Source organism: Aptenodytes patagonicus, chromosome 12 (genome assembly GCF_965638725.1).
Source record: "Aptenodytes patagonicus chromosome 12, bAptPat1.pri.cur, whole genome shotgun sequence".
NCBI classification, from domain to species: Eukaryota; Metazoa; Chordata; class Aves; order Sphenisciformes; family Spheniscidae; genus Aptenodytes; species Aptenodytes patagonicus.
Window position 1 is genome coordinate 7,378,238 of NC_134960.1, and position 24,158 is coordinate 7,402,395.

At 49.7% G+C, this 24,158-nt stretch overlaps 1 protein-coding gene across 1 annotated transcript in view; it reads right to left on the reverse strand.

The window, feature by feature from the left end:
• The window catches only part of FAT2 (FAT atypical cadherin 2), a 59,603-nt gene extending 41,208 nt beyond the window's left edge, over positions 1 to 18,395 (reverse strand). The window contains exons 1-3 of the mRNA XM_076350426.1: positions 18,230 to 18,395; positions 2,521 to 5,806; positions 1,763 to 2,077 (exon numbers count right to left, since the gene is read on the reverse strand). Of these exons, the coding sequence (XP_076206541.1) occupies positions 1,763 to 2,077; positions 2,521 to 5,785 (3,580 nt within the window). The 5' untranslated portion in view covers positions 5,786 to 5,806; positions 18,230 to 18,395. The remainder of the gene's footprint in view (positions 1 to 1,762; positions 2,078 to 2,520; positions 5,807 to 18,229) is intronic.
• Positions 18,396 to 24,158: the final 5,763 nt, after the last annotated feature.

Genomic DNA, 24,158 nt, shown 5'->3' on the forward strand with positions numbered 1-24,158 from the left:
GCAGTAGTAGCAGATGACTTCTCTTTAGATACTGTAAACATAAGGATATAAACTGCTCAGTTCATGCCAATGTTTGCAGGTGATAATTTGTTCTTTTCGGTGACATGCAAGTAAAACAATGGATAACTGAATCCTCATCAGGCTTGGAAGCAGCTCCTTAAACAACCTCCAAGCTCAGGGTTTAAGGAAGAGACCTCCAGAAACTGTCCAAGAGATAAGATCAGCTCATGAGTTTCTTACAGGACTGACAAACTTATCACTCTTCACATGCAAATTACCTGACTGTAGAGAGAGATGGATAGGGGATGACTCATAGCCGAGAGAGCTTTTTTTTGTCTAAGATGGGAATTAAAGGGTTGGCTTAGAGGTGAGGTCTCATTAGCAAATGTTCAGATTTTGCCCGTGTCGCTTGTTGTACCATAAAACACAGCAGCCTTGGAGCATGGCTTTGTAGGGCTGCACTCCCACTGGGGTGAAAGTTTTGCCTGCAGCATAGAGAAGGCTGAATTTCCTGCAGGGTGCATGGGTGCAAGCTGGAGCTCGGCAGACGAGGGGAGCTAGCCTGGTGTCCTGATAGCCATTTCTGGTCCATATCCCATTGAAAAGGCAGTGGTCTTCTAAAACAGGGCCTCCGAAGGTACCTCTCCACAGAGATCAGCATTTGTGCAAGCTGTCTGTGGGGCTGAGTTGTGCATAGTCATTTGGACTATGTGGGAAAGTTGGATGCAGAGCAATGCCCTGACCTGGCTAAAAAGCTTCTGAGAGTGGAGGTAGCTACAACTGGGGCTAGCAGTGGTCAGAGTTAGCTGACATCTCCAAGTGTAGCTACATGGTGCCAAGTAGAGACACCCAATGAATCTTCTGCAGCCAGAAGGATTTCAACATTTCAGCGTAACAATTTCTTTCTAAACATCCCCCTCCTAGCCACCTGTAGAGGACTGCCAGATAGCCATTACACCACAGGTAACACCTAATTGAGAGCTGCACTAGCCTTTTTCAATACATGCATCTCCTTTCTCATCTGAAAGCAGGCTTCTATCCCGCTGCAGTAGGAGAACTGCTTTTATCATCGGCAGGAGATCAAAGTCATGCAATTAATCCTCTCCCATACTCAGGCTCTGTGCCCTCCCTTCCTTCTTCTCCCAGGAGCTGATGGAGTGACGGGCTCGGCACAGCTTTCCTTGCCAGACTGGCCCAATGTCAGCTCTGCTGGGATAGTTTGAGGAAGCTGTTTACAGAAAACATCAGTGGGTTTTTGATGGCTCTGAAAGATCTGGTGATTAATCCTCAGATGAAAGATACAGTCTAGGAAGATGGCAGAAGAGGCTTACTACACTTACTACATTAATAGCGCCGGAGAACGGGTGGAGCCTTTAAATGCAGTGGGATTCATTTTTATTAATCCTGCCTTGGTCTGTCTCAGGAGCAGATAGTCACCTCCAGAAGGGTGTTTCCTGGCTCAGGCTGTGCAATAGGGCAGTTGTTTATAAGGGGGAAGATTAAAAGCAACAGCTTGGTTCTGTTTAGGCTTTGAAAGTAGCACATTTGTGTCATTCTAAGAGCCATCTGGATGCAAATAGCAGCCCTCAGGTTGAGGGTTTCAATCCTTAGCCTCCCCACACAGTGTATTTGGAGACTGGGACTTTTGCTGCAGAAGGAAGGTGTGACAAAGGCAACTGTGTGGGCTGTTTATATTGAATATGTAACATCCTCTGGGCACTTGGAAGCCTCAAAAACAGATGCTGAGTTGGGTCAGTCTTACCTGTAATGAGGTTAATGGTGAAGAGTCCTTGAGGATTTCCAGTTAGGATGTGAAAAGTCAGTTTTCCCTCTGAGCTAGAGTCTGGATCTAAGGCATCAAGCTGAAGGACAGACGTGTTTGGTGGGGAATTCTCCATCACAGAGGCATAGAAGACAGGTCTGGACATCTGAGGTGGGTTGTCATTGGTATCAGTGACTTCAATATAAATTTCAGTCACAGAAGACAGAGGAATTGTTCCCAGGTCAAGAGCTAGCACTGTCAGCCAGTAGTGAGACGTTCCTTCTCGGTCGAGTGGTCCTATGGTCCGGATGGTGCCTAGAAGAATGACAGAAAGTGCTTGTGAGGGATTTAAGGAACTCAGACCACTTTGTCAGTCTGTGTCTCTAGTCTGCTTCCTGGTTTTGCTGCAGATAGATATAAACTGTGGCACCAACCTTGTATGGCTGTGAGATTGTGCGGAAAGTGAGGGCTTGCTTGTGCTGAGGGTAATTCGGTACACAAGTGAAAGGGAAGACCTTGCTATTTTGGAGGAGGACAGACATTGATTTTCCATTATTTTAAGGAGACGAACCCTGCTTGCTCCTCCCCAGATACAGGGATGCACGTTGTACATCCCTGCACAAGCAAGAAAGATTTGAATGCATGGAACTTTGTAAATGGAGAGAATATAGAAATGTCCTATTGGGTCAAAAAGTCAGGCCAAACACAACATGTAGTTTAAGCCTTTAAGGTACACCATTAAACTAAGCTGTCATTACCTGTGTCCTTTTCAATGTGGAAGACGGACAGGCCAGTGCCCTCTCGGAGGAAATATTGAACCTCTCCATCTTTCCCCTTATCGATATCTTTTGCTGTGACCGTCATCACTGATGTGCCCTCAGGGCTGTTCTCCTGCACCCAGCCTTTGAAGACAAAGGAGGCAAAGCGTGGTGGGTGCAAGTTCTCGTTGACATCAAGGATGTTCACTTCCAGGTGGCAGAGGGAAGAGCGAGAGAAGGGCTTCCCACTGTCACTGACCTGCACGGTTAAATTGTAAGAGTCCTTCTTCTCATAGTCCAGCTCCTTCTCCAATCGGAGTGCCCCGGTCAGCTTATCCACATGAAACATCATCTCCTCGTCGTTAATGAGGCTGTACCTCACGTCACCCCCAGCGCCAGTGTCTGGGTCAAAAGCCTCCAGAAACAGGAGAATGGTTCCCACGGGCAGGTCCTCTGGGACCTTCACACTATTGAGGGCTGGGAGGCATTGTGGGGTGTTGTCATTTACATCCTCCAGAGTCACAATGAGATCCGTAACGGAGAACAGCTGGTAGCCTGTTTTGGGCTGGTCCCTAGCTTCTATTTTCAGCACATAGCAAGACCACAATTCTCTATCCAGGGCTCCTGTAACTGTCACTTCTCCAGTGACACTGTTAATGGCAAACTTATCAGTCGGGGTTAGAAGAGAATATTTTATTCTCCCATTGTCATCTGTATCAGCGTCTTCTGCTTTCAGTTGAGCTATTGTTGTCCCTGTTGCTACATGTTCTGATATCGCCACCCAGTAGGCACCTTGTGGGAATTTAGGAGTGTTGTCATTGGTATCCAACACATTCACAGCCAAGAGTTTCCAAGATGATTTTTGTGGTGTGCCAAGGTCGTACACAGTAACGTTAAGAATGTAGAAGCTGGTTCGTTCATGATCTAGAGGAGAAAGGACTTGAAGGAGACCCAGTTCCAGGTCAATGGTAAAACAACTGTCATCATTTCCATCTGAGATCACATAGACCAATTTCCCATTAAAACCAGTATCAGGATCAATAGCTGAAAGGTCAGCAATAGTTGAGTTGGTGGGAACAGTCTCTATGATATCAATAGATCGTGGAAAGTTGTCATCAAACTTTGGAGCATTATGGTTTATAAGGTGCAAGTTCAGAGATGTTTCATCATCCTGCCCCTGGCCTTGAGACTGAGACTCCATGGAGTGTATGATAGTTTCTGTCAGTTGTTTCAAGACTCCTGTTTCCTCACACTGCATTTTGACGGGGAGACCTTGGCTGACCACTGTGATATTTACAGATGTTGGCAAAGCGTAGTTCTCTCCATCTGTTGCCGTTATTTTCAAAGAGTAGAAAAGTGGCTGTTCAGAAGGAAGATCTCGCAGAGATATTCTAAGGGATATTACTCCAGAGATGGGATTCAGTTCAAAATGCTGTAACTCATTGCCAGACTTGATTTCGTATTTGATATGCTGCAGCTCATCACTGTCGATTGCAGAGACCGTGGCCACAGGGTTCCCAACAGGAAAGTCCCGTGGGATGGTGCCACTGCAGCTTGCCTTCTCAAACACAGGAGCATTGTCATTGACATTGCTCAGCATGAGGGAGACGTACACCTCCGTTTCATGGCGGAAGGGTGAGCCCCAATCTGATGCCCACACTCGCAGATGATACCATCTCTGCATCAACTCATAGTCCATTGACTTGGAGGTGGAAATGATGCCAGAATAGGGGTCAATGACAAAGGGAACTGATTTCTGGTTGGCTATGGTGTAGGTGACAAAGCCATTGTATCCTTCATCTTCATCTGTAGCCCTTACTGTTAAGACACTGGTACCAGGAGGAACATTTTCATCAAAGGCGCCACGGTATGAAGACTGACTAAAACTTGGAGCGTGATTGTTGCAGTCAGTGATGTCAATGACAACAGCTGTGGATGCGTGGCTGTTAACGGTTGTAACTTCAAGTGCAAAATGAGACTGCTCATGGAAGTCCATTGTTCTGACTGTAGTTATCAGTCCAGTGTGAGGATTGATTTTAAAGCTTGTGCTGTCAGGAGTAGGTCTCAAAATATATTTAAGATTTGGGAAGACTGGTGTGATCTTCACCATAACAACTTGGCTTCCAGCTGGGGAAAATTCACTGAGCTGGACCCGGTACACTTCTTTCTCAAATCTGGCAGAGACATACTTGGATGGAGGTATATGGATAACTCTAATAGGAGAGAACAGTGGTGGCTTGCTCTTGTCCTTGGCTTGCAGACTGAGGTTGAAACCAAATGGGTAAAGTAGCCAGTTGACCTCTTTGGTTGACACAATCATGAACTCGGTGCTCCCAAAGTAGGATTTGATGGCTTTGAAATGTTTTCCTGGATCTCCATCCACAAAGTCAACCGAATCTATCCCTGCTTCTGAGTCACCACTTTCTACAGACAGGGTTGCATAGAGAAAGTCTTTGGCTGAGTCAGGTGGTGTCACCTTCACCGAGGAGATAGAGGGGGGTTTCCTGGCAGATGGCTCCACTTGGATCATGAGACTAGCCAGGTTCCCAAAGCCATTCCCCTCCGTGATCTTTCTCATTCTGTCCACAGCCAAAACTTGCAGATGGTGCCTGCCTCGATGGGTGCTGTTCAGCCTACCTGTGGTCATAACTGCTCCTGTGGTGGGGTGGACAGTGAATAGGTCAGACTTGGTGTTGAGGGCATAATAGAACTCGGCATTCTGGCCAGCGTCAGCATCTGTGGCACTGAGTGTGCTGACCACCATTTTCAGAGGAGTGTCTTCTCTGATGGACACTTTGTAGGAGGGGGGTGAAAAGAGAGGTTTTAAGTCATTTCTGTCCAGAATGTGGATCAAGACTTTGGCCCAGGCTTCGTAGGCAAAGGTGCTCTCTGTGGCCTTGATTATTAACATATAACTGTCTTTGACCTCCCGGTTTAAAAGTGCTGTGTTGCTGCTCCTGGTTCTTATTCTCAAGAAGCAGAAATCCCCGATCACGTGCTCCTCTGTTTTAAAGAGACCGGTGTTGTCTCCAGAGGCTATTCTGTATCTGATGTCCCACTCGGGGTCTGTCTTGTAAATACCCATTTTGACGTAGCTCTCCACGTAGGTTTTGGGGGCTGAATTCTCATAGATGGTGGCATTGTAAAAGAAGTGGGTGAAGTGCAGAGGGGAATTGTTGCCTTTCTCACAGCTTGCCTTGTGGACCACACAGTGCATCAGGAAAACAGCAAAACTCAGGAAGTGCCTTTTGATAGTGACTTCCATGGTGTGGTGTCTCCTTGGGTCCTGCAGGGGTTAAAGGAAGAACATTGGTAATTTTTATTAAGGCCAGTATGTTAGGGGAAAAGTCCCCGTGAGCTCAGCCTCACCTCCCTGCTCTGTCTACCCTGGCCTTTGGTGATGTGATTGTTATCTCAGCTCTTCTTCCCTTCTGTCCCAGTGAGAGGCCTGTCCTCCCACATCCCCATACTGGCTCAGGCCTGTTCACGTTCTCTCCTTCAGTTTTTGCACTTGTAGAAGGCAAAATATGAAAAGCCATGTGAAATGCTCTGATCAGGCTGACTTCCTATTCTGCAAACGATCTCTCCCTCCCTTCGTTCTGCCTTCTCTCTAGTCAAACAGCATATTTTAACTCCCCACCCCCAGTCCAAACCTCACTTCTGTTTCGTTTCTCCATCCTCTTTTCTCCATTTTAACTTCTCTTTCCACACAAGTTCTTGCAATGTATTTTCAAGAGTCAATAACAAACTGTGACTTGATGTCTCTCCCCATGGCTTGTCTTCCCTTTCCTCTCCCCCTCCTACAGCAATCTGTTCTCCTTCCCTGGCAGAGATGCCCTGCTATGTTGTGCAAATTCCTTCTGAATGGCCAGCTCTACAGCTTTTTGACAACTTTAGCTCAGGTCCTGGTCAAGTTGTATCTCAGTTATTGCAAAGTTCCTCTAATTTACAAGTCTGACCCTGGCTGCCTCCTCTGTGTTGCTTGAAAGAGCACATTTCTAGCAAGACACTGTGACCATGTCACCTTCAGCTGTTGAGTAATGTCTCCGGTTCCACCCTTCTCATGGCAAAGCCCCAGGGTCAGGATTCCTGCGGAGGATCTGCCATTCATGACCACCCGCCATCAACTTCCTTCTCTAACGACTCCTGAACATCTGCGGCTCCGTGATTTATCTCTGTGAACATGGTGTATCAAAGAAGGAACTGGGGAGCACATGCGTGATTAACAAGGATGTAACTTTATTAGCGAGCTTTGCAGAGCGTGTTAAAGGATCAAGACTTGTTCTTTTCAAAAGCTAAGTGTGTGCTGCTGTGTGTGCATTTAGGGGTTGAAACCAGGGATAAGCTAAATATAGGTCCTTATATTTCCCCTAGATATCCCAGGAGATCTTTATCTAGAACTGTTTCTTCCTCTTTTAAATTTAAATTATGTATCAAGTACCTGCCAGTCATTTGGCACATTCCTAATTTAAACAGGGAAGACTTGTTTTTCCAGACACTTTTTCAGGACTCATCTCTTTAAAAGCCAGAACTAGTTCAATTTATAAGTCAAGACAAATGTTAGGAACAAATTATCGGAGCCTAACTAACAAAGTGTGTCATATTCTCTCACTGAGATAGCTAATTACCGATAAATACAAAGCTGTAAATTTGATACTTCCTTCAAATCCCTTTTTCCTTGGTAAATAGATGCCAATCATCCAGAAATCTCCCTGCTGTGGTCATTCCTTTTTGAAACAAATAGTCCAAAGCTGAATTGCAATCTATGTCACTAGGAAGTGAAACTAACAGAATTTGCAGAGAAGCCAACACAATTTGCATTTGCCATAACTGACAAAATTTAGACTCTTTTTTTGATGACATCATTTCACTTCTAGGAAATACAACATTGTTCCAAATGCACAGCAAATGAAAGAAAATCTTGGAGGACAGGGCTAGGTGATCCAGAAAGGCATGTGCTTCCTTCTGAGAAGTTGAAAACCATGTTCTTAAAAGCTCTGCTTGTTACTTAACAGTGCTTAAGAGTTCTGCAGCATGTAGGGACTTGCCTAGAGCTGCTCTCTTCCAACATTTTCAACTGCTGAACCTGGAAAGAAGATGTACGCATGCTGCATGCGCGTGTGTCTACTTAGGACTGTGGAGCAGGAAAAGTCACATACAATTCAGAGTAGAATAAGATAGTAGAACAAAACAGCAACAAAAAACAGTGCTATTCCATGAACAGCAGAATTAATGAAGCCAATCGCTTTGTATCTGGGCTAATTGACTTTTTAATTGAATTGTACTGAAATGGCAATGTGAACTCATCAGAAGACATCAGAGAACCCACAAGGCAGAGACATTATGAACTCCACAACCACAAGAAAAGCTGGAGCTAGAGCACTTGCCTTCTCGGGCACCAGCACTTCAATATGGGAGGGTAACGTTGAGCAAGGAGTGGGTTTTCTGGCATTTAGCAAGACGCAAACTTTCTTCTGAATCTGTCTTGGAATGTCCTTAACCTCTGTCTTGCCTGTAGATTTCCTGACATCTAAGAAGGGCTTCACTTAGGTTGGTGTTTTTTCCTCTGTGGGGGCATTAGCAGGGTTTTAGTCCTCTGTCCAGCTAATTATTTTGCAAAACCTGTCATGACCTCATATTTCTGAGAGCTTTGCTCTGAATTACAAGCTGGGCTGAAAGCAATCAATGGCTTCAGCAGTTATTATGAGGGATGGAGAGTAACTATGCACATGGGGCAGGAGGCAGAAGCCTCATTTCCACTGGAAATGACCTGAAACATTGAAAGGCGCAGCCAAAATTTAGGGAGAATTTTCTAGGAGGCATCACTATCAGCTTTTGAAGTCTAATAGCTTCTCTTTGTGGCAGGACCCATGTCCAAAGCCCCAACATTAGCACAGAGAGCCTGTTGTGTTCCCTGACAGCAACTGCCTGTGGTCTGAGACGTGCTATTTCACCTTTATTACTGCATGTGCTTCTGCTTGGACAATTTCTATACCAATACTGCTGGGGAAATCCTATCACTGTTTGTGCAGTTCCACACAAGCCCATGTTTGCCCTCTCTTAGTTTATCCTTTGGTAAAAGAATGAGATGGAGAGGGTTGGTGACACTAGTGTCCTTCAAGAGTCGGCCTATTCCAGTTGAGTGTCCTGGGCTCCCAGGAGAACTCGCAATTTCCCACCCCGGGACTGGAAATCATCACCTAATACTTGTAGCCTGGAGTTTCTTCTTTAGTAGGTTGCACTGGGAAACAATGGCACACTGGATGTTTCTGTTTCTCCAGCATGGTTTTAATGTAAGTTGAAGAGTAATAGGTCTCTCAGGAGACAACTGTGCAGCCCCTGCTCTGTCTGCTGTTTCTGGGATCATTTACACCACATTCACAACGCAAAACCATCCAGAAGTGGGACTGGGACATTTCCAAAGGCCGTGGTGAAGCTCAACAGAAAAATGGGGCATAGTGCTCTGAACAGAGGGCAAATCTGTTTAACTACTGCCTTGGCTCAGCTCCAGGGAAAGCCCCGTTGGAACCGCCTCTGGAAGGTGTCAATAATGAACTAGCAGAAACGAGGTGGGTTTCTGTGACTCTGTTACTGTGGATGGGAAAGCTGTGTATAACGTGAAAACAGCATAAAATCAATTTACTAGCACTTAAAATCCCAGAGGGAGGTGGGAGCTGGGCTGCCAAGGAGGAGCAGCGCTGCCAAGCTCAAGGGTTCTCGCAATGGAGTTCAAGGATCTCCACGTTGAAACTGGGTGAAATCAACTGTGCCTGAGACAGATTTTTCCTGTAGATTAGGAGAAATATTTTTCCTGTTTTTCTGAGCTATGCTACCCCATGTCCTTGTGCTGACAGTAATTAGTGCATGATCCATGGGACCCGTGGCAAGGGCCATACCCACTTCAGGACTACCAGATCAGCTGCAAGCATTAAACACTTAAACACCCTCACCTGCCTCTGGTCCCTCATCTCATGGGATCAGTTAGTTTTACTCCTGAAAGCTCTCTGCTTCTCTCTTTCATGGCTCCCCTGGGCACAGATGCCCTCCTGGAGCTGGTTGCATGTGGGGAGGTAGATGTGCTGGAGAAAACCCATCGGTGGGATGGAGCGAGGCAGGTAAGGCATGCTCCTGACTGAGGGAAATACCAGGGCATCATTATGTGGTGATTCAGCCTCCTCTCCTAATCACCAGATGAGGATCAGAGAGCCTTGAGGGGCTTCGCCCTCAGCCCTGTAGATGCAAACTCCCCGCAAAGCGAGTAAACACTCCGTCTATCTCTAAGCAGAGCCTAAGTGTGTGTCTAAATTTAACATCCAAATTGTGATCCTCTGTCAAAGACATGCCCAAATCTGTTGGTTTGAAATGGAGGAACAAACATGGTACTGAGGTTCAAAGTGTCTGCGTGGGGAGGCCGTGGAGATGGGTGATTCAGAGGCATTGGTGCAGGGCATGGCTACTCTGGCCAGCTGGGGCATGACCCAGGGTGTCCTCCCGGGGGTCTCCCGCGATGTGCGGGCTCCTGTGTTTGTTGGCTGTATTGCAGAAAAGTGCTGCAGCCTGCCAGGAAGCAGGTGTGGCCCCAGCCCCACCTTTTGATTCCCTTCAAGAGGAGCATTTAAAAGTAATAACCCCAAACCCAAAACAAGGCAAGTGCTGAGTGCACCAAGAGCAGCATTCCCCTTGCTGGCTGCAGGGGGGCTTGGCCCAAAGTTTTGAGATCAGAAGATTAGAGAAAAATCATCGTTTTGATGGGAAAATAAGGACAACTCTTCCCTTATTTCTCTTTTGCCAGCACACGTCCCAAACTCTCTTTCTTCCTCTCTCGCTCTCCACTTCCCCCCCCTCCTTCTCTCTCCCTTTTTTTTCTTCGCTACAAGAAACACTCTCCCCCTCCCCCCCCCCCGGGATAGGTACCGATCAAAACCATCCCCAAGCACATCAACATCTTTGCTGGAGGCTACAAGCACTAGGAGCTGGGGGGGAGAAGGGAGATGCGCTTGGTTGTTCTAATAATCAGTGATGGGGCCGTTTAATGGTGGGTCTGAATTTCAATGGTCATTGGGGAATAGAGACAGAGAGCAAAGGAAGTAAATCATATAAGAAGGTGGGTACAAGTCTTTGGGAAAGTGAATAGGAGTTGGGACTCTGTCTTCTCCTGGCTTAGGTGGTAGCTGAGCAGAAGGGGCTCAGCTACAGTTGGAGCAATATCCTTACAGCTGCCTGCCAAATAGGATTGGAAAGTCACAGATTAAAAAGTACACTTCTTGTGCAGGTGTTGAGCCATGTCTGTGAGATGCTTTGATTCCCAGTGCTGAAATAACCCATGTACACCCTGCGTGGGGGCTGGGCTGCTTGGTTAATGTTTGCCCTCTTCTCTGCTGCAGCAATGCTGATGGGAATTAGATCCTTTTCCATTTGGTACCTCGCTCAGTTTTGGTGAGTTCCCCGCTGGTCGCTCACAAAGCCAGGCCTGCGGGGTTTGAATTCTGTGGGGAAACAGGTGTTTTTTGAATTGTTTTCTTGGACTTCGAAAAACAAACCAACCTGTCCCTTCCCAAGCCATGGCACAGAGCCGTTCCCATGATCTCGGCGGTATTTCTCTGAATGGGATGCTGAATCTGGGCTAGCAGCTGGCGCTGTCCTTGGAGATCCTGCTCCTGCATTCGGTTGTGCAGAGATTCTGCTTGCTTTTGCCAGGAAGCGGAAGAAATGCATCCTGGAGGTACTACACAAAGCCAGAAAACTAATGAAAAGAGACCCTGAAGTTAGTGTTTCCTTCCTCAATGTATCTTGGGGTTTTCCAGTGCCTGTGGCTGGTTTTTGAAGGGCTGATGTTCACAGGACTGTGTTTTGCACCACTCTGCTCGGGTGCTGTGTTCATGTGGGTGCAACATTTTGCTGGACTTGCAGATTCCACCAGGGCGCAGCCAGGCCGTTCCTTCCCCATCTCATCTTTCCAAGCTCCGAATGACTTGGATAGACCTTTGGAAATTGTTTCCAGATTGCTAGACAGGCTGGAGCAAGGCGGCTGATCATTTAAAACCTGGTGCGTGTGCCTTTTACAACCGAGGTCTGCCCTTGCTTGGAGTGAGCTGTGAAATGTTGCTCCTGTTGCGCAGCGAGTGTCCTGTGGGCAGTGCCCAGACCCTGTGCAGTAACGATTTCATCGTTCAGCTCTGATCCTGGTGATAAAGTGGCTGCGTGCTGACAGGGCAGGCTGTAGTGGGGGCTGCTGAGCCATAAAGCCATGGAAAGCCATGGGATTAATGAGTGTCACGCTGGTGCGTGGAGCAATGACTCTTGCTTGGACCCCCCTGCATGGCAGGGAGTCACATACAAGTCCTTGAGCAGAATGGATACAGTCCTACAAGCACCATGGAGATGCTCATCACATCATCTGCTAGCTGGGCCAGGCAGGTGCTTTAACCCTGGGGAGCTTGGATACCCTTGGGAGTTTGGACCAGCAGCCTCTAAGGGGTATTGGAGGAACAGAGACACTCTTGAAGGAGTTTGGGAGAAGCCTGTGAGTCATTGACTTGTGTGGGGCAAGCTAGGCCTCAGGCTGGTAGACCTGGCATGGTGCTGGGACACCCTTTTTCTCTAGTCAGGCTGCATTGCTGCAGGGGTTGGTAAGAATTGCTTCGTTCTGAGACAGAGCTGCCTTCCCTGGATCTAGTCTGCTGCAGCCAGCAAACCTGCGAGGCGTCCTACTAGGACCACCGTTCAGGGCTGACAGCGAGAGCGTGGTGGGACACTGTCTCTGGAGCAGTGAAGGCAGATGTACAAGACATGGGATAGCTGCACAGGTGAGGAGAGAGCAGGGTGCCCTTCCACATGTGAAGGGAAGTGTTTAGTTAGTCTGATGTCCAGCTCCTCCTTCCCCCATACAGCTGAATGCTTTTGCCACCTTTGTCACCGTGCCAGTTGCTCACAAGTTGGATGCCCAGATCCAGACTGGCTCTAAAGGCACCTTCCTCCATGATGTCTTACTGTGGCCTCCCCTAGCCAGCTGCTCACCCCCTTCCCCCTCTGACATCTCACCCATTGCCCCATCCTCGTGGCTTTGACTGTGCGCTGCTGCTCTACCTGCTGCCCTGGTTTGCTCCTCCACTGGAGCAAGCAGACACTACATGTCTTTGCCTCCAAGCCATCCTCTGTCTGTGAGCAAGGCATTAACTTGTACGTGAAACCGAAGGCTTTCTCTTGTCACCTTTCCACTGGCGATGTGCATTTCTGTCCAATGCTCTGTGAGGAACCCAGGGAGAGCCTGATTTTGTACTGCTGCCAACACCTAAGCCTGGCTCAGATATGTCACATAGCTGAGGTTTCTCTGTCATTGTTGTTAGCCTTAAGGAGCTTGTCTGTTAGGCACAGGAGAACTTGAACAGGCTTGAACTCCCTGTAGAGTTATAAGGGTCAGTGATCTTTACCTGTCTTTGCATTGCAACGTTATTCTAGAGCAAGAGTTAATCATGCAGCTCCAGAGCTGTGGAGCCCTCAGTGGGGGTCTGAGGGAACCTTGCAGTGCCAACTGCCTTGCTGCCGGCTCCTGTCCCAGAGAAAGTGGGACATCAGGGAGGCTGAGTTGCTTGTGCCAAGGGCAGGGGGAAGCATCCTTATGCATTATTCCTAATACCCTTCCTCTGCTCTCCCCTGAAAAGATCAGCTGCTTTTCCCTCCTCACTGATTGCTTCCTGCCCTTCCCAGTTATGAGTAGCAGGGGAATAAATCCTGCCTGTGGTCCAGAAGCTGCCATTGCACAGATAGTCACCACCCCCCCAACACCTCCCTGGTTATCTCCTTGGCCAAGGACGGCGTCTAGGACAGCCAGGAGACAGGGAGGAAACAGCAGATCCCACTGGTGGCTCTGATGGGAACGGGGTACCTGTTGCCTGTGAAAAGAAACAGGCCTGGGGGCTGAAGACGGGCAGTGCCGGTGGGAAGGGGACTCAGTGGGAGCTGCTCACCAGGCAGGGTGCGAGGGGCCCAGGGGCTGGGCACCAGGGTGCAGCTGCCCAAACATGTTGGCACAAGAGCCAGCTGCAGCATGCTAGGTACTCGTGCGAGCGTGCCCTGACCCCGCTGCTGCTGGGACTGTGCACCTCTCTCTCTGGGATTCAGCTCCCATGGAGGCTGTTAGTGCCAAGGGCTACATACCTTGGTCACTGCAAACTAGCTGGCCCAACAGGCGTGCTGTGACCATCAGCACAGGCTGTGAGAGCGCACAAGGGATCCTGGGTTCTTTCTTGATTGCTTGCTCTTGCCAAAACTCATACTGAGCCTTTCTTTTCCTCATGCTTGGGATGCAGATTATCTTGCAGTGATAATCATTCCCCTGTCTGCAGACTGCTGAGGGAAGCTGGTGTGTGGGACCACGTTGTTGGTCCTCCCTGCTACCTTTTGGATCCACTGGCCAGTTTCAGCCAAATTTAACCAGATAGGTAAAGATTTGAAAGGAGTTAGGTTTGCACAAGCCTGTGAAAAGCAGCAGGAGAGAGGAGAGAAATCCAAATTAGGACTCCCAGCTGGAAGAAAAGGCTCTAATGTGAGCCCAACCCAATTATTAGACATCAGAGAATCCACACAAGAGAGAGCGCCCCAGGCAACCAAGCTTCATGAATTCTGCTGCTCACAAAACAGCTGTTTATTTAGGTGCTGCAAAGCCTGTGAGATCCTTTCTGGGATCCCAGTACACAACTCCCATCTGACCCAGCAGAGCTGTGAATACAGACTGGGCTCAGCTCCCACCCCAGCCCGGAGAGCAGCAGCTCTGCCTGGTGCTTGAAGGGGCTCTAACCCCAAGTTGTTTGTCCCTGCAAGTCCTCATCCTCACCTCAACTCAACCTGGATGTTTGCAACGAGGACATAGGCTACATCACCTGAGTGCTGGTAGTCCTCTGATGCCCTTTCTGTGATTACCTGTGGGGAACATACATGTTATCCTACAATCAGTAAAATTTGTTGGGAAGGAGTCCAAAAGCATCTTGGCATGAAGAGCTGCGTGAAGGACCATGTGCCCCGCTGGATGCAGGTGAGGAGCGCCAGCACTCAGCAGGATGCGGACTGCTCGGCTTCTCTCTGCCCTGCAGCACAGCCCTGGCCACCGTGTCTCCTCCCTCACCTTTTTCCTCTCCTACCAGGCAATTCTCATTCACCGGCAGACCTGTCCCTGCACTGATATGAAGATCTTCTCATTCCCCTGCCCAGCACCCTGCTGGTCTTTCCCTTCTGGTGCCTGAAGTTGAGCACGGAGAGCAGCTTTCCGCTCTGCCTGCAGCCTCTTTCACTCTGATGCCATCTGTCTGCCTTGTGCTGCTCCTTCCCGTCCCTCTCCTGTGTTCGGAGGCAGCGTAAGGACACAGAGGACAGAGAATGAATGAGTTGATCAGGGCATGATCCTCCCTTGTAAAAGGATGGCTGGCCAGGATGCCAGCAGCTGTGCCACAGAAATTCTCTGCAGCAGACATTTATTGAATGCAAAGAGATACCTGCAAGCTGATAGAAAACCTTCAGCTCCCAGACCTGCCTGCCCTCGGGAAACCTGCCTACAGCAGCCCACCTCCTCTGCTGTATCCACAGTGCCGTACAAGCTTTGCAAAGCCAGCCCCTGGCCTGGGGAGCTCAGTGTTTCACCAGAGAAAAGATTAACCCTCAGACAGGCATGTTTGCCCAGGCTGGTCTCATTGCCACAACGTGTCCTTGTCAGCTCTCGTTACACTCCCAGCACAAGGCGCTACCTCCCACTCCAGACTGCTGGAAACACATTTCTGAAAGGTCTTGCCATTGCAACGCCTTTGCAGAGCAGGCAGCTGTGCATGGATGCTGCTCGCAGCACCTGTGACAACCAGATACCAGGCTGGGCACACAATGTCCCTGTCAACCTGAGCCATATGGAGTACCTGTTCATGGCGTAACCAGCCTAACCAGCTCATCCCGGGCTGCCTGAGTCACAGCATCTATCCAAGGTACAACCTGGTCAGTCCAAAATAGTCCCACAACGTAAGAACAACAAAATAGCCATGCTTGGCCATCTCTCTATAATCTCTCTCCCAAAATGGCCACTTTTGATTGCTTAGTGGAGGAGCATAAGAAACAAGGCACGTGTAGTGTGCTGCTTCTCCGCTTTCCAGCATCAGTGCAAGCACACGGTTGTTCTTGGGCTGTTGCGTTTAATAACCTCCACTGGAGCGATCCATCCCCAATGGATCGAAACCTTGTTTGAAGCCAAGTACACTTTTGGTCTCCGCAATGTCCTGTGGCAATGTGTTCCAGAATTTAATTATGCCCTCTGCGTGGAAAAAAAACCAAAAAACAAACTTCCTTTGGTTTGTTTCAAACCTGCTGCTTGTTCATTTCTGAGCTACAAACCTTCCTAACAGCCCTTGCAGCCTGCCCCTCCCTGGAGCTCCTTCTTCCAAGAATTAGGAAAGAAAGTTTCTTTGCTAGTAAACCAGTACCTGCCCCATTGCCAAGTGTGGCTGAGAGAAAAATTGCTTGCTCAGCAAATCGGCTTGCTAATAGACAATGGAGCATTGGTGTTGCCAACCCAGTTTAAAAAAAAAAAAAAAAAAAAAAGGGCTGAGGGTATTTAAACCTCATATGCTTGCACACAATACAGAAGAAAGCCCACTACTGCTTGAATTGCAGCTGCACTTGCGTACTCCACACGTGGCAAAAAACAAAGCGAGGTGCGTGGAGCAGGGAATGCCATTTCTGTAGCATGGAGGTAGCTGGAACGACCCTCTAGGACTTGCCTTGGAGCAGTTGGCAGGAGCATAGGATGCAAAATGCATTAGTTTCTAACAGATGTTTGATTCCAGGTGTTACGCCTCCTTTGAACTCTCCCTTCGTACATGAATGATGCTTGTTTGTTTGGAGCGCTGGGAGACGCACTGGTTTCTAAGAGCATTAGGATTTGAAATACATTCATGGTGCAAGCTGTAGCTAAGGGAAAGGCTTGGGAGAGGAGCAGATCCTGCTGCGCTCTCCCCTCCGTGGACAGGGCAGTTGGGCTCACTTTTGCAATGTTACGGAACGTGTTAAGAGTGCAACAAGCAGACAGGGAGAAGCAGAGACTGCAGCCCCTGGCTGGGTTTGAAACCTCTTGCCTGCTCAGTCCCTCAGGAACCCCAACCACTTATCAGACAGGCGGATGTCCCTGAACTATTCCTGATAAGGTGAGGTGTGCTGCGTATTAGGAGATGATAAGGGCACACAATACCAAGCCTGGTGATTTTGCCTCCCCGAATACCGAGACAGCCCAGCCTTCCTTAGGAGCCCGATACAGACTGTTTGTTTTCCGTCCCGAGGCTCCGATAACCTCCCAGGTCTCTCTAGCTGACAGCCTGGAGAGCTGTGGCAGATCCATATGTATTCCACGCCTGTTCTTTGCCCCCCTGAGTGCCGGGGCAGAGGACGCAGTAGGCTCCGTGCCCTCCTGCCTGGATCCAGGGCACCCTGGGCAAAGCAGGAGCCCGTCAGCCGCAGCCCTGCCTGCCCTGGCAAAGCCTGCCCAGCTCTGGCCACCACACAGCCCGAGTTTTCACGCGTCCTGGAAACTCTCAGCCCTGCGCAGCAGCAAACCCGAGTGAGCGCCAGCTTTTTTAAGAGTTTTGTCTGAAGCAACCCCTGTCGTGTGACAGCTGATCTTTGCTCCTCTGGAGCACTCCACTCCACCGAGTCTGCCTTTAATTCCCCCAGGAGGCTGATTAGCTGGTAACTGCTGTTTGGAAGGGCCCTGTTTGCTCCAAGTGCCCAGGCCTCCCTCCCTGTATTTTTACCTCTTTTCTCAGCACTGCACATGTAAAGGCGAAATAATTCCTGCACCCCCTGAACTGGGACTGGATTTGCTCTGGGATTTCATCTCATTTTGCCATCAGGCACCTGATAGTGAACAAAGATGCATCGATGCAAACACGCACACGTTGATATACGTGCTCCCGTGCGAAGCAGGGACGGTGGTTCTCACTTCAGCTCCCTGGCTCTGCTGCCCGTTGCGGAGGAGGACCAAGGGCAGGCAAGGAGCTCTTGCCTGGCCGTACAGGGAGGCAGGCCTGGGGAAACGCCAGCATCACATCTACACGCAGGGATCCCCAAGGCATAGCCAAGTTTGAGCTGACAATGGAAGTGGCTTAATGGAGAACACAGAGACAGAGCTTGGAGCGGTACCGCCTCACCCCGGTTAGTGAGGTTGTATATGGCCAACAACTGGGCCTACAGCTGGACGCCATCACTGCTCCTGCAGCAGCACTTCCATTTACTCCAGCACAAGCATGCGCCCTGCAGGAATCCTGCGCCATGCAGACACCTGGAGCGCTTCTCTGTTCAGTCCCTCCTCGCCTGCCTTGTTCTGCAGTGTGGCTTTCGCGTTTGCTACCTGGAGCCCACCTGCTTCACTGGCTGCAACATGCTGAAGTTTCCCAGCTAAGACCAGATGCAAACTCCATGCAAACACGGCTGAAGCTTTTCCTGGCTTCTTCCATAACCCCCCATGCTAGGGCTGCCAGAAGGGAGGAAAAGATGAAAGGCTCTCCCTTTGCATCCCAAATGTCTATCTTTAGGATAAGGCTGTTTCCAGCAAAAGTAACTCACACGCAAAAGCAGTTTCATGACTAAACCTCTGCATCTTCCATGCCTTCCTCCATCCATGCTGTACAGACTGTTCCCTGAGTCATTTCAACTTCCCATACCAGCGAGCAGCGTGCCTTACCTGTTGCAACAGGAGAGAGACCTCTCCTGAAGTTCACTGCCTCTCCGCCCTCACCGCTGAAAATCCTCTTCCGCAGCAGCACCTTGCTGGCTGCCAGGGGTCCATGGTGCTTGCAAATCGGAGGAGAGGGCTCGGAGAAATTCCTGCAAGAAGGGATTTTGCTGGCTGAAACTCCGGCAGCACAGGTTGAGAGCAGCGAGGGAGAAAGTTGCAGGAGGTGGAACTCCCTCGCTGAAGAGCCAGCCCTTCCGTGACGGACTGGAGGAGGAGGAAAAGGAGAGGCATCGCCTGCTCCCTTGCTGGAGAAGTGCACTTGTGTGTGCGTGTGTATGTCAGAGCTGGGCAAGGACCCAAGCCTTAGAGCCAAATAATTGCAGAGCTTTTTACTGTTAGATTAACTAGTATTGCCATGAAATCCAGGACCTTGACTACAAGGGGGGGGGGGGGGGGGGGAATATGTCAGGTAAATCCCTCCAACACACCTGAAAAACCCAAAGATTGTTTTTAACTAGCTGCCAGGTGGGTGTTGCAAGGAGGGATGGGGGGAAGGGGGTGGGGGAAACCTGAATCTGCCCTCAGAGCAGCTGCGTGCGGAGAGGCACTTTGAAGGTTGTTGTTGTTGTTTGTGTTGGGGGAGCCCCCAGAAACCCCAGCTGCCACCAGTAAGCCCCAGGGTGCTCGGCACTGTACAGGCAGAGGATGAAAAGGTGGTCCCTGTCCTGAAAAGGCAGGAGGCAGAGAAAAGAGAGGGAGGCAGCAAGGAGAGACAGCAGCACAGGGAGACCAAACATTGTACTGGAGCTTTGGGGGATTTTTCTTGGCAAAGAAAGAACATCCTGACTCTGGGGGTGTTGTTCAGGGCTGGACCGAGGGGAAGGGACACGGACCCTTCTGTGGGTGTTCCTTGTCACGTTAGCTAGAGCATGGGCAGTCTGTGGGTAGGTTCAGTCCTCGTTGTCCCAGTCCCCTTCCCCCTCCCCTCTTCCTTTTCCCCCCAGCCCTCAGTAAATACTAACGTACCCCCTTTAGATTGTAATGGGGTTTGAACAGATACATGGGTAGGTCTCAATGTGGGAAATCAATGTTCAGGTTTAGATGAAGTTTTTCCCCGCTGTGGTGCGTTTTTGCAGAGGAAATGACCAGAAAGCTTTCTCTACAGTTTTAGGAAAACAAAACCAAGTAAATAATATGAAAACTGGACAATTTTAACTTCAAACAATCTGAATAGGTGCCTAACTGCTCCTTTTGAGGCTGCATGCAGGGGACAATGATGGAAGTGAGCACAGGAGTGGGTAGAGGAGAGAGACAGACCCCATTAGCATCCCATTTGAGGAGGAGTAGATGAGGCGCTTAGGGACATGGTTTAGTGGGTGGTGGTGTTGGGTCGATGGTTGGACTCGATGATCTTAGAGGTCTTTTCCAACCTCAATGATTCTATGAGTCTATGAGTGGTTGATGCAAACTTGCACCTTACTAGTCACCAGCAAATCCCCCAGGACAGCAGGTTATGTATCCTCCAGCCACACACACAGCTCCGACTGGAACTTGTCTCAGACTAGACACTGTCGAATTAAATCATAGGACACCAATCCATGGGAAAATCCATGTGATTTCATGATGCAAATCCAAAAAGATGTGAAGAGGTTGACCCACGATATATCAGACTATTAGGGGTTGTCAGTGGAGGTGAGTGAGAGCAATCTGGTAAATTCACCAGAAAATGCAGTTTTGCTGAAATCAAAATTGTTCAGCATTTTAATTTAGTGAACAGTTTGTACGAAGAATGAGAAAGGAAATTTGCACGGCATGGTGAGGCTGAATGATCTCCCTGGGGTCAGCCGGGACAGTGCTGGGTTGGGAACTGATCTGCTAGCTTTTGTGCTACAAATGCTCATGTTGGGTGCTCTCCTCACAGCATCTTAACTCCACTTGGAAAATGACTTTGGTTTCAAGCTCATCATGGCCTTTCAGAAATAGTTTGAACTGAATGAGAAGAGGGCTTAAGTCCAGTTGGATTTACATGTGCCTCTTGTCCATTTTTCCAGCTGGTTTAGTTAGATGACTTGTAGGGGAACTTGCAGGGAAGTTTTGAGGAATATAAAAGTGATAGTAGAAGTCATAGTACCTTGAAATTGCAAATCAGCTCCTCTTCTTTAAGATGTCTCATGAGAGGAGGCCAGGTGATCAGTCAGTAATGGCAATGGGAGGCACATTTGGGAGGAGTGCAAGGAAGAGTTCCTTCATGCAGCTGCATCTCTCACAGCCATGGAAGGCGAGAAAATCAGGTATTGGTGGCTGGATTTCAATGGGGCTGAGGCAGGGCTCAGAACAATACTTGTATTATACTTAAACATACCAAGGTACAAGTGAGCAAACCTTCAGGGCATCAGCTGACTGCTACAAGAACCAGCATTTCTCTGTGTTTGGAGCCTTTCACAACTGGCCTGGTGCCTTGCTCCTTTCGCCTGCATCTGGAGCAGCAGGTAACCCTGGAGACATTGGACTTGGGGACTTGGTCTCATCTAGTGTAGCAAGGCATGAACTCTTAGCTAGCAAGGCTAGCAGTGCTGACCTTCAGCAAGGCCAGAGACTATCATGCCACCCACAAGACAGCTCTTCTTTCTGCACTGTCTCATTGCTTTTCCAGGTGGCCACAGGGGCCCTCTTTCAGTCCCTTTTCTTTGCTGTGCTTTGCTGATGAAATGCTATTTGAGGAAGCTCGTGCTCATGGAAGAGCCATGTATCAGGCAGACCCTGCAGAAAGGTTGGGCATAAGCTAGGAGTGGTTATTACCTGATCCCCTCACAAAACATGTACAAGTGCCCAGCGAGTGCAAAAGCCGCTGACAACTCCACCTCGTTGCCAGCAGACTGGCGACACCAGGTCTTCCTTTCCACAGCAGTGGCAGACCATGGTACCAGTCTTGTCGGCTGCAGGGGGCCGCAGGGGACTTGGTTCACTTCTCAGAGGAGACTTTGCTCCCTGGCTATGGAGCAGAGAAACATCATATTAGCTGAACAGGTGTAGTTGGCAAAAAAAATAGACAGGCTTTTTGGGGACACAAATGAAGGAGAACTTGATTGTCCAAAAGCCTGTCTATTTTTCCAAACGTACCAGATAGTTTAATAAAGGAATATTGCCTTTCCTAATTAAATCACAGCATCTGGGTGAGCAGCACTGTAGCTATGGAGAAGAGTCCCCCAAATCCTCAGATTGTAGTTGGCTAGGACACTGAGATGGACTCTTGGCTTCCATACAAAGGCAAACATGGGCTCTTAGAGTCCATTTGGATCGGTTACTATCCCAGTGATCCGGGAAGGGAAAGAAGCACAGGAGAACTTCTCCTGAGGTCCGGCTGTTAATTCTCTATCAGTGGTGGGTGAGAGCCTGGGACTGGTGAAAACTGTCTGGCTCTGCCTTCTCAGCTCTCCTACTCAAGTTGAAGTCAGGCTGGGTTGGGAAGAAAATGTTGTGTTTGTCCCAAGGAGCAACTCCTGCTCCTGCAGAAAGGGGTGGGTTGCAGAATTACCTGTGGTTGCAAGCAGAGAGGATTGGCCTGGCTGGGGGAGCTGCGCCAGGAGGGAAGAAAGAAGATAGACCTGTGCATGATGCCTGGCTTTGCCCTGAGTGCTGCTTCACACCGCTCAGACAGTCAGTCAAACAAGCCAACAAAAGCTCAATAAGCTGGTGTCAACATTTCATGCTGCCACGTCCCGCTGCTGGATTCTCGCCCTGTCGGATGCAACGGGCCCTTTTCCAGGACACGAGGAATGTCAGAACTCCATCACTTGGCTGGCAAGGACGCTCCTTTCTCCCTAATTACAGGGAGAGATTTCATTTCCTGGTTTCGCCCACGATCTCCATTTGATAAAGGCAAGACGTTCTGCTGTGGGTTAGGCGCACGCGAAGAGTTTTGCAGAGAAGCAGTGTGTTCAGACTAGGGTAGGGAAATCACCACGGGCCTCCCTGGAGTGACAAGAAACACTTATAGGGGTCTCACTGCTGATGGCTATACCTACTCGCTGCCCTGGGGACCAGATCTGACTGCCTCCTGAACACATGCCTGCAGGCCCATCTTCCAGCTCATCCTCCTGAACATGTGCCCTTCCTGGCCAGCACTTGCAGCTGGCCCTGCTGGAGCATTGCCTCCACGGATCGGGAGGTCAGGGCAGTGCTGTTGAGATGCAGCACTGGGATGTTTCTCCAAACCCTCCTGCCCTCAGAAACAGACATGATGGTGCAACCCCCTTTATCATCCCTGCTAAGGGTTTGGCGCTCTTTAAGCGAGCTGGCCCAGCTAGAGACTGAAATGCTTCAGCTGTTGTGGTGAGGGTGGGCAGCCAGCCTCGTGGTGGGCACTTCCTAAGTGGTCCCAGCTCCCATTGCTCTCCCGTGGTGCCTGACCTGATTTATCAGGCCACCTCCAAATCTACAGCAAATGTCCACTCACTGGTGTGCCGGGATCTGGTGGGCCCCGAGGCAGAGCCAAGGCAGCCGGAGAGTTACCTCCCTCAGGGACAAACAACTTTTGTTTCCCCTTTGCAAAAAGGAGAGCTGGTCTGTGGGTCTGGCCTTTGAGCCTCAGCATCTGCTGTGCTGAAATGCTCTGTGGGTATGTTTGCACGGGAGCATGCAGGGACCTGCAAGGGAAGGGGCGATTATCTGCCTGGAACAACAGCAGCATTTTCCCCAACAAGCGGGAGCGTGTGCGCTGGGGGAGGGGAGGATCCAGCCCTGCACAGGAATCGTCTCCCTGTGCTTGTGTGTGCACTGCAACCTCGTTGACCAGCGCTGATAATAACCCCGATGAGTCAGGATCGTTCCCGTGGAGCTGCAAACCACTGTGCAGCTCCCAGCCAGGCAGAATACGTTGGGCAGCAAGGCAGGTGCTGTCTGCAGAGAGGGACAGGCGGGTTGCATCTCTTTCATCTTCTTGAAGCCTCCCAAGGGGCACAGGGTAGATCCATCTCTCCCTTTGCAGTGGATCCTCTGACTGGTAACCAAAGGCCCTGAACCGCATCTCTGCGTGCAAACCTGATTCTCACCCTTTTTGCCCAATACAAATTTGAACGGGGATTTCCTTAGAGCAGCTCCAGCTTATCCTGGCCTGAGGTCCGAGAGGAGTCCATTGATGGGTGAGCTTGACTCAGGCCACCCATCATACCTAGTTTTGGGGATAGAGGCTGGTGCAATGCAAACCACTCCTTCTGGTCTCCCCAGCATCCAGTGCAGGCTCCACTAAGGCATCTTTGGCTTTTGAGGCTGAATGCTGGGTAGTCCCTGCCCTCACGTGCACGGGAGGGCATCACCACAGAGCTCATGCTGGAATCGGGGCCCCCACTCTCTATGGTGTTGCACAAGGCTATTGTGTAGGACAGACCAAACACAATGGATTGCTAAGAGTGAAGGACACGAGGTTGTTGGCAGTGTTGGACTGGAATCCAAGTCTCTTTGGGCCCTTTGTGGGGTCATAACCACTGCTGTGCCATGCTCTCCTCGTTGGCTTCCCCACCGAGGATGATGCACACTGATTCCTACAGGGCGCTGCTGACAGATCCCTTGCCCCTTTAAAAGAGATGAAGTCATCTGCCTCCGAAGCCATCTGGCACCAGGACAGAGTCAGAAGCTCAGTGCAACAGAAGGCTGGGATGCCAGCCCGCAGAGGGGATGTCATTGCTCTACAGACAGATGGGACCCTGATGGGATGGGGTGAGATGCTGTGCAAGACCCCAGGAGAAAGTTTGGTGTTGCAGGGAAGGCAATGAAGACCTGCCGGCATAGAGTACTGGGGTGTGCCACAGCCCCACTTCCATCGTCTGTGCCGAGTGGAGCCCCATCGGGAGGCGGGAGCTGCGCACTGTCCTCCTGGGAGGGCATGGGTTGGACCACGGCTCTCGTCATGGGATGAGCTAGCAAGTCAGTGTGTCTC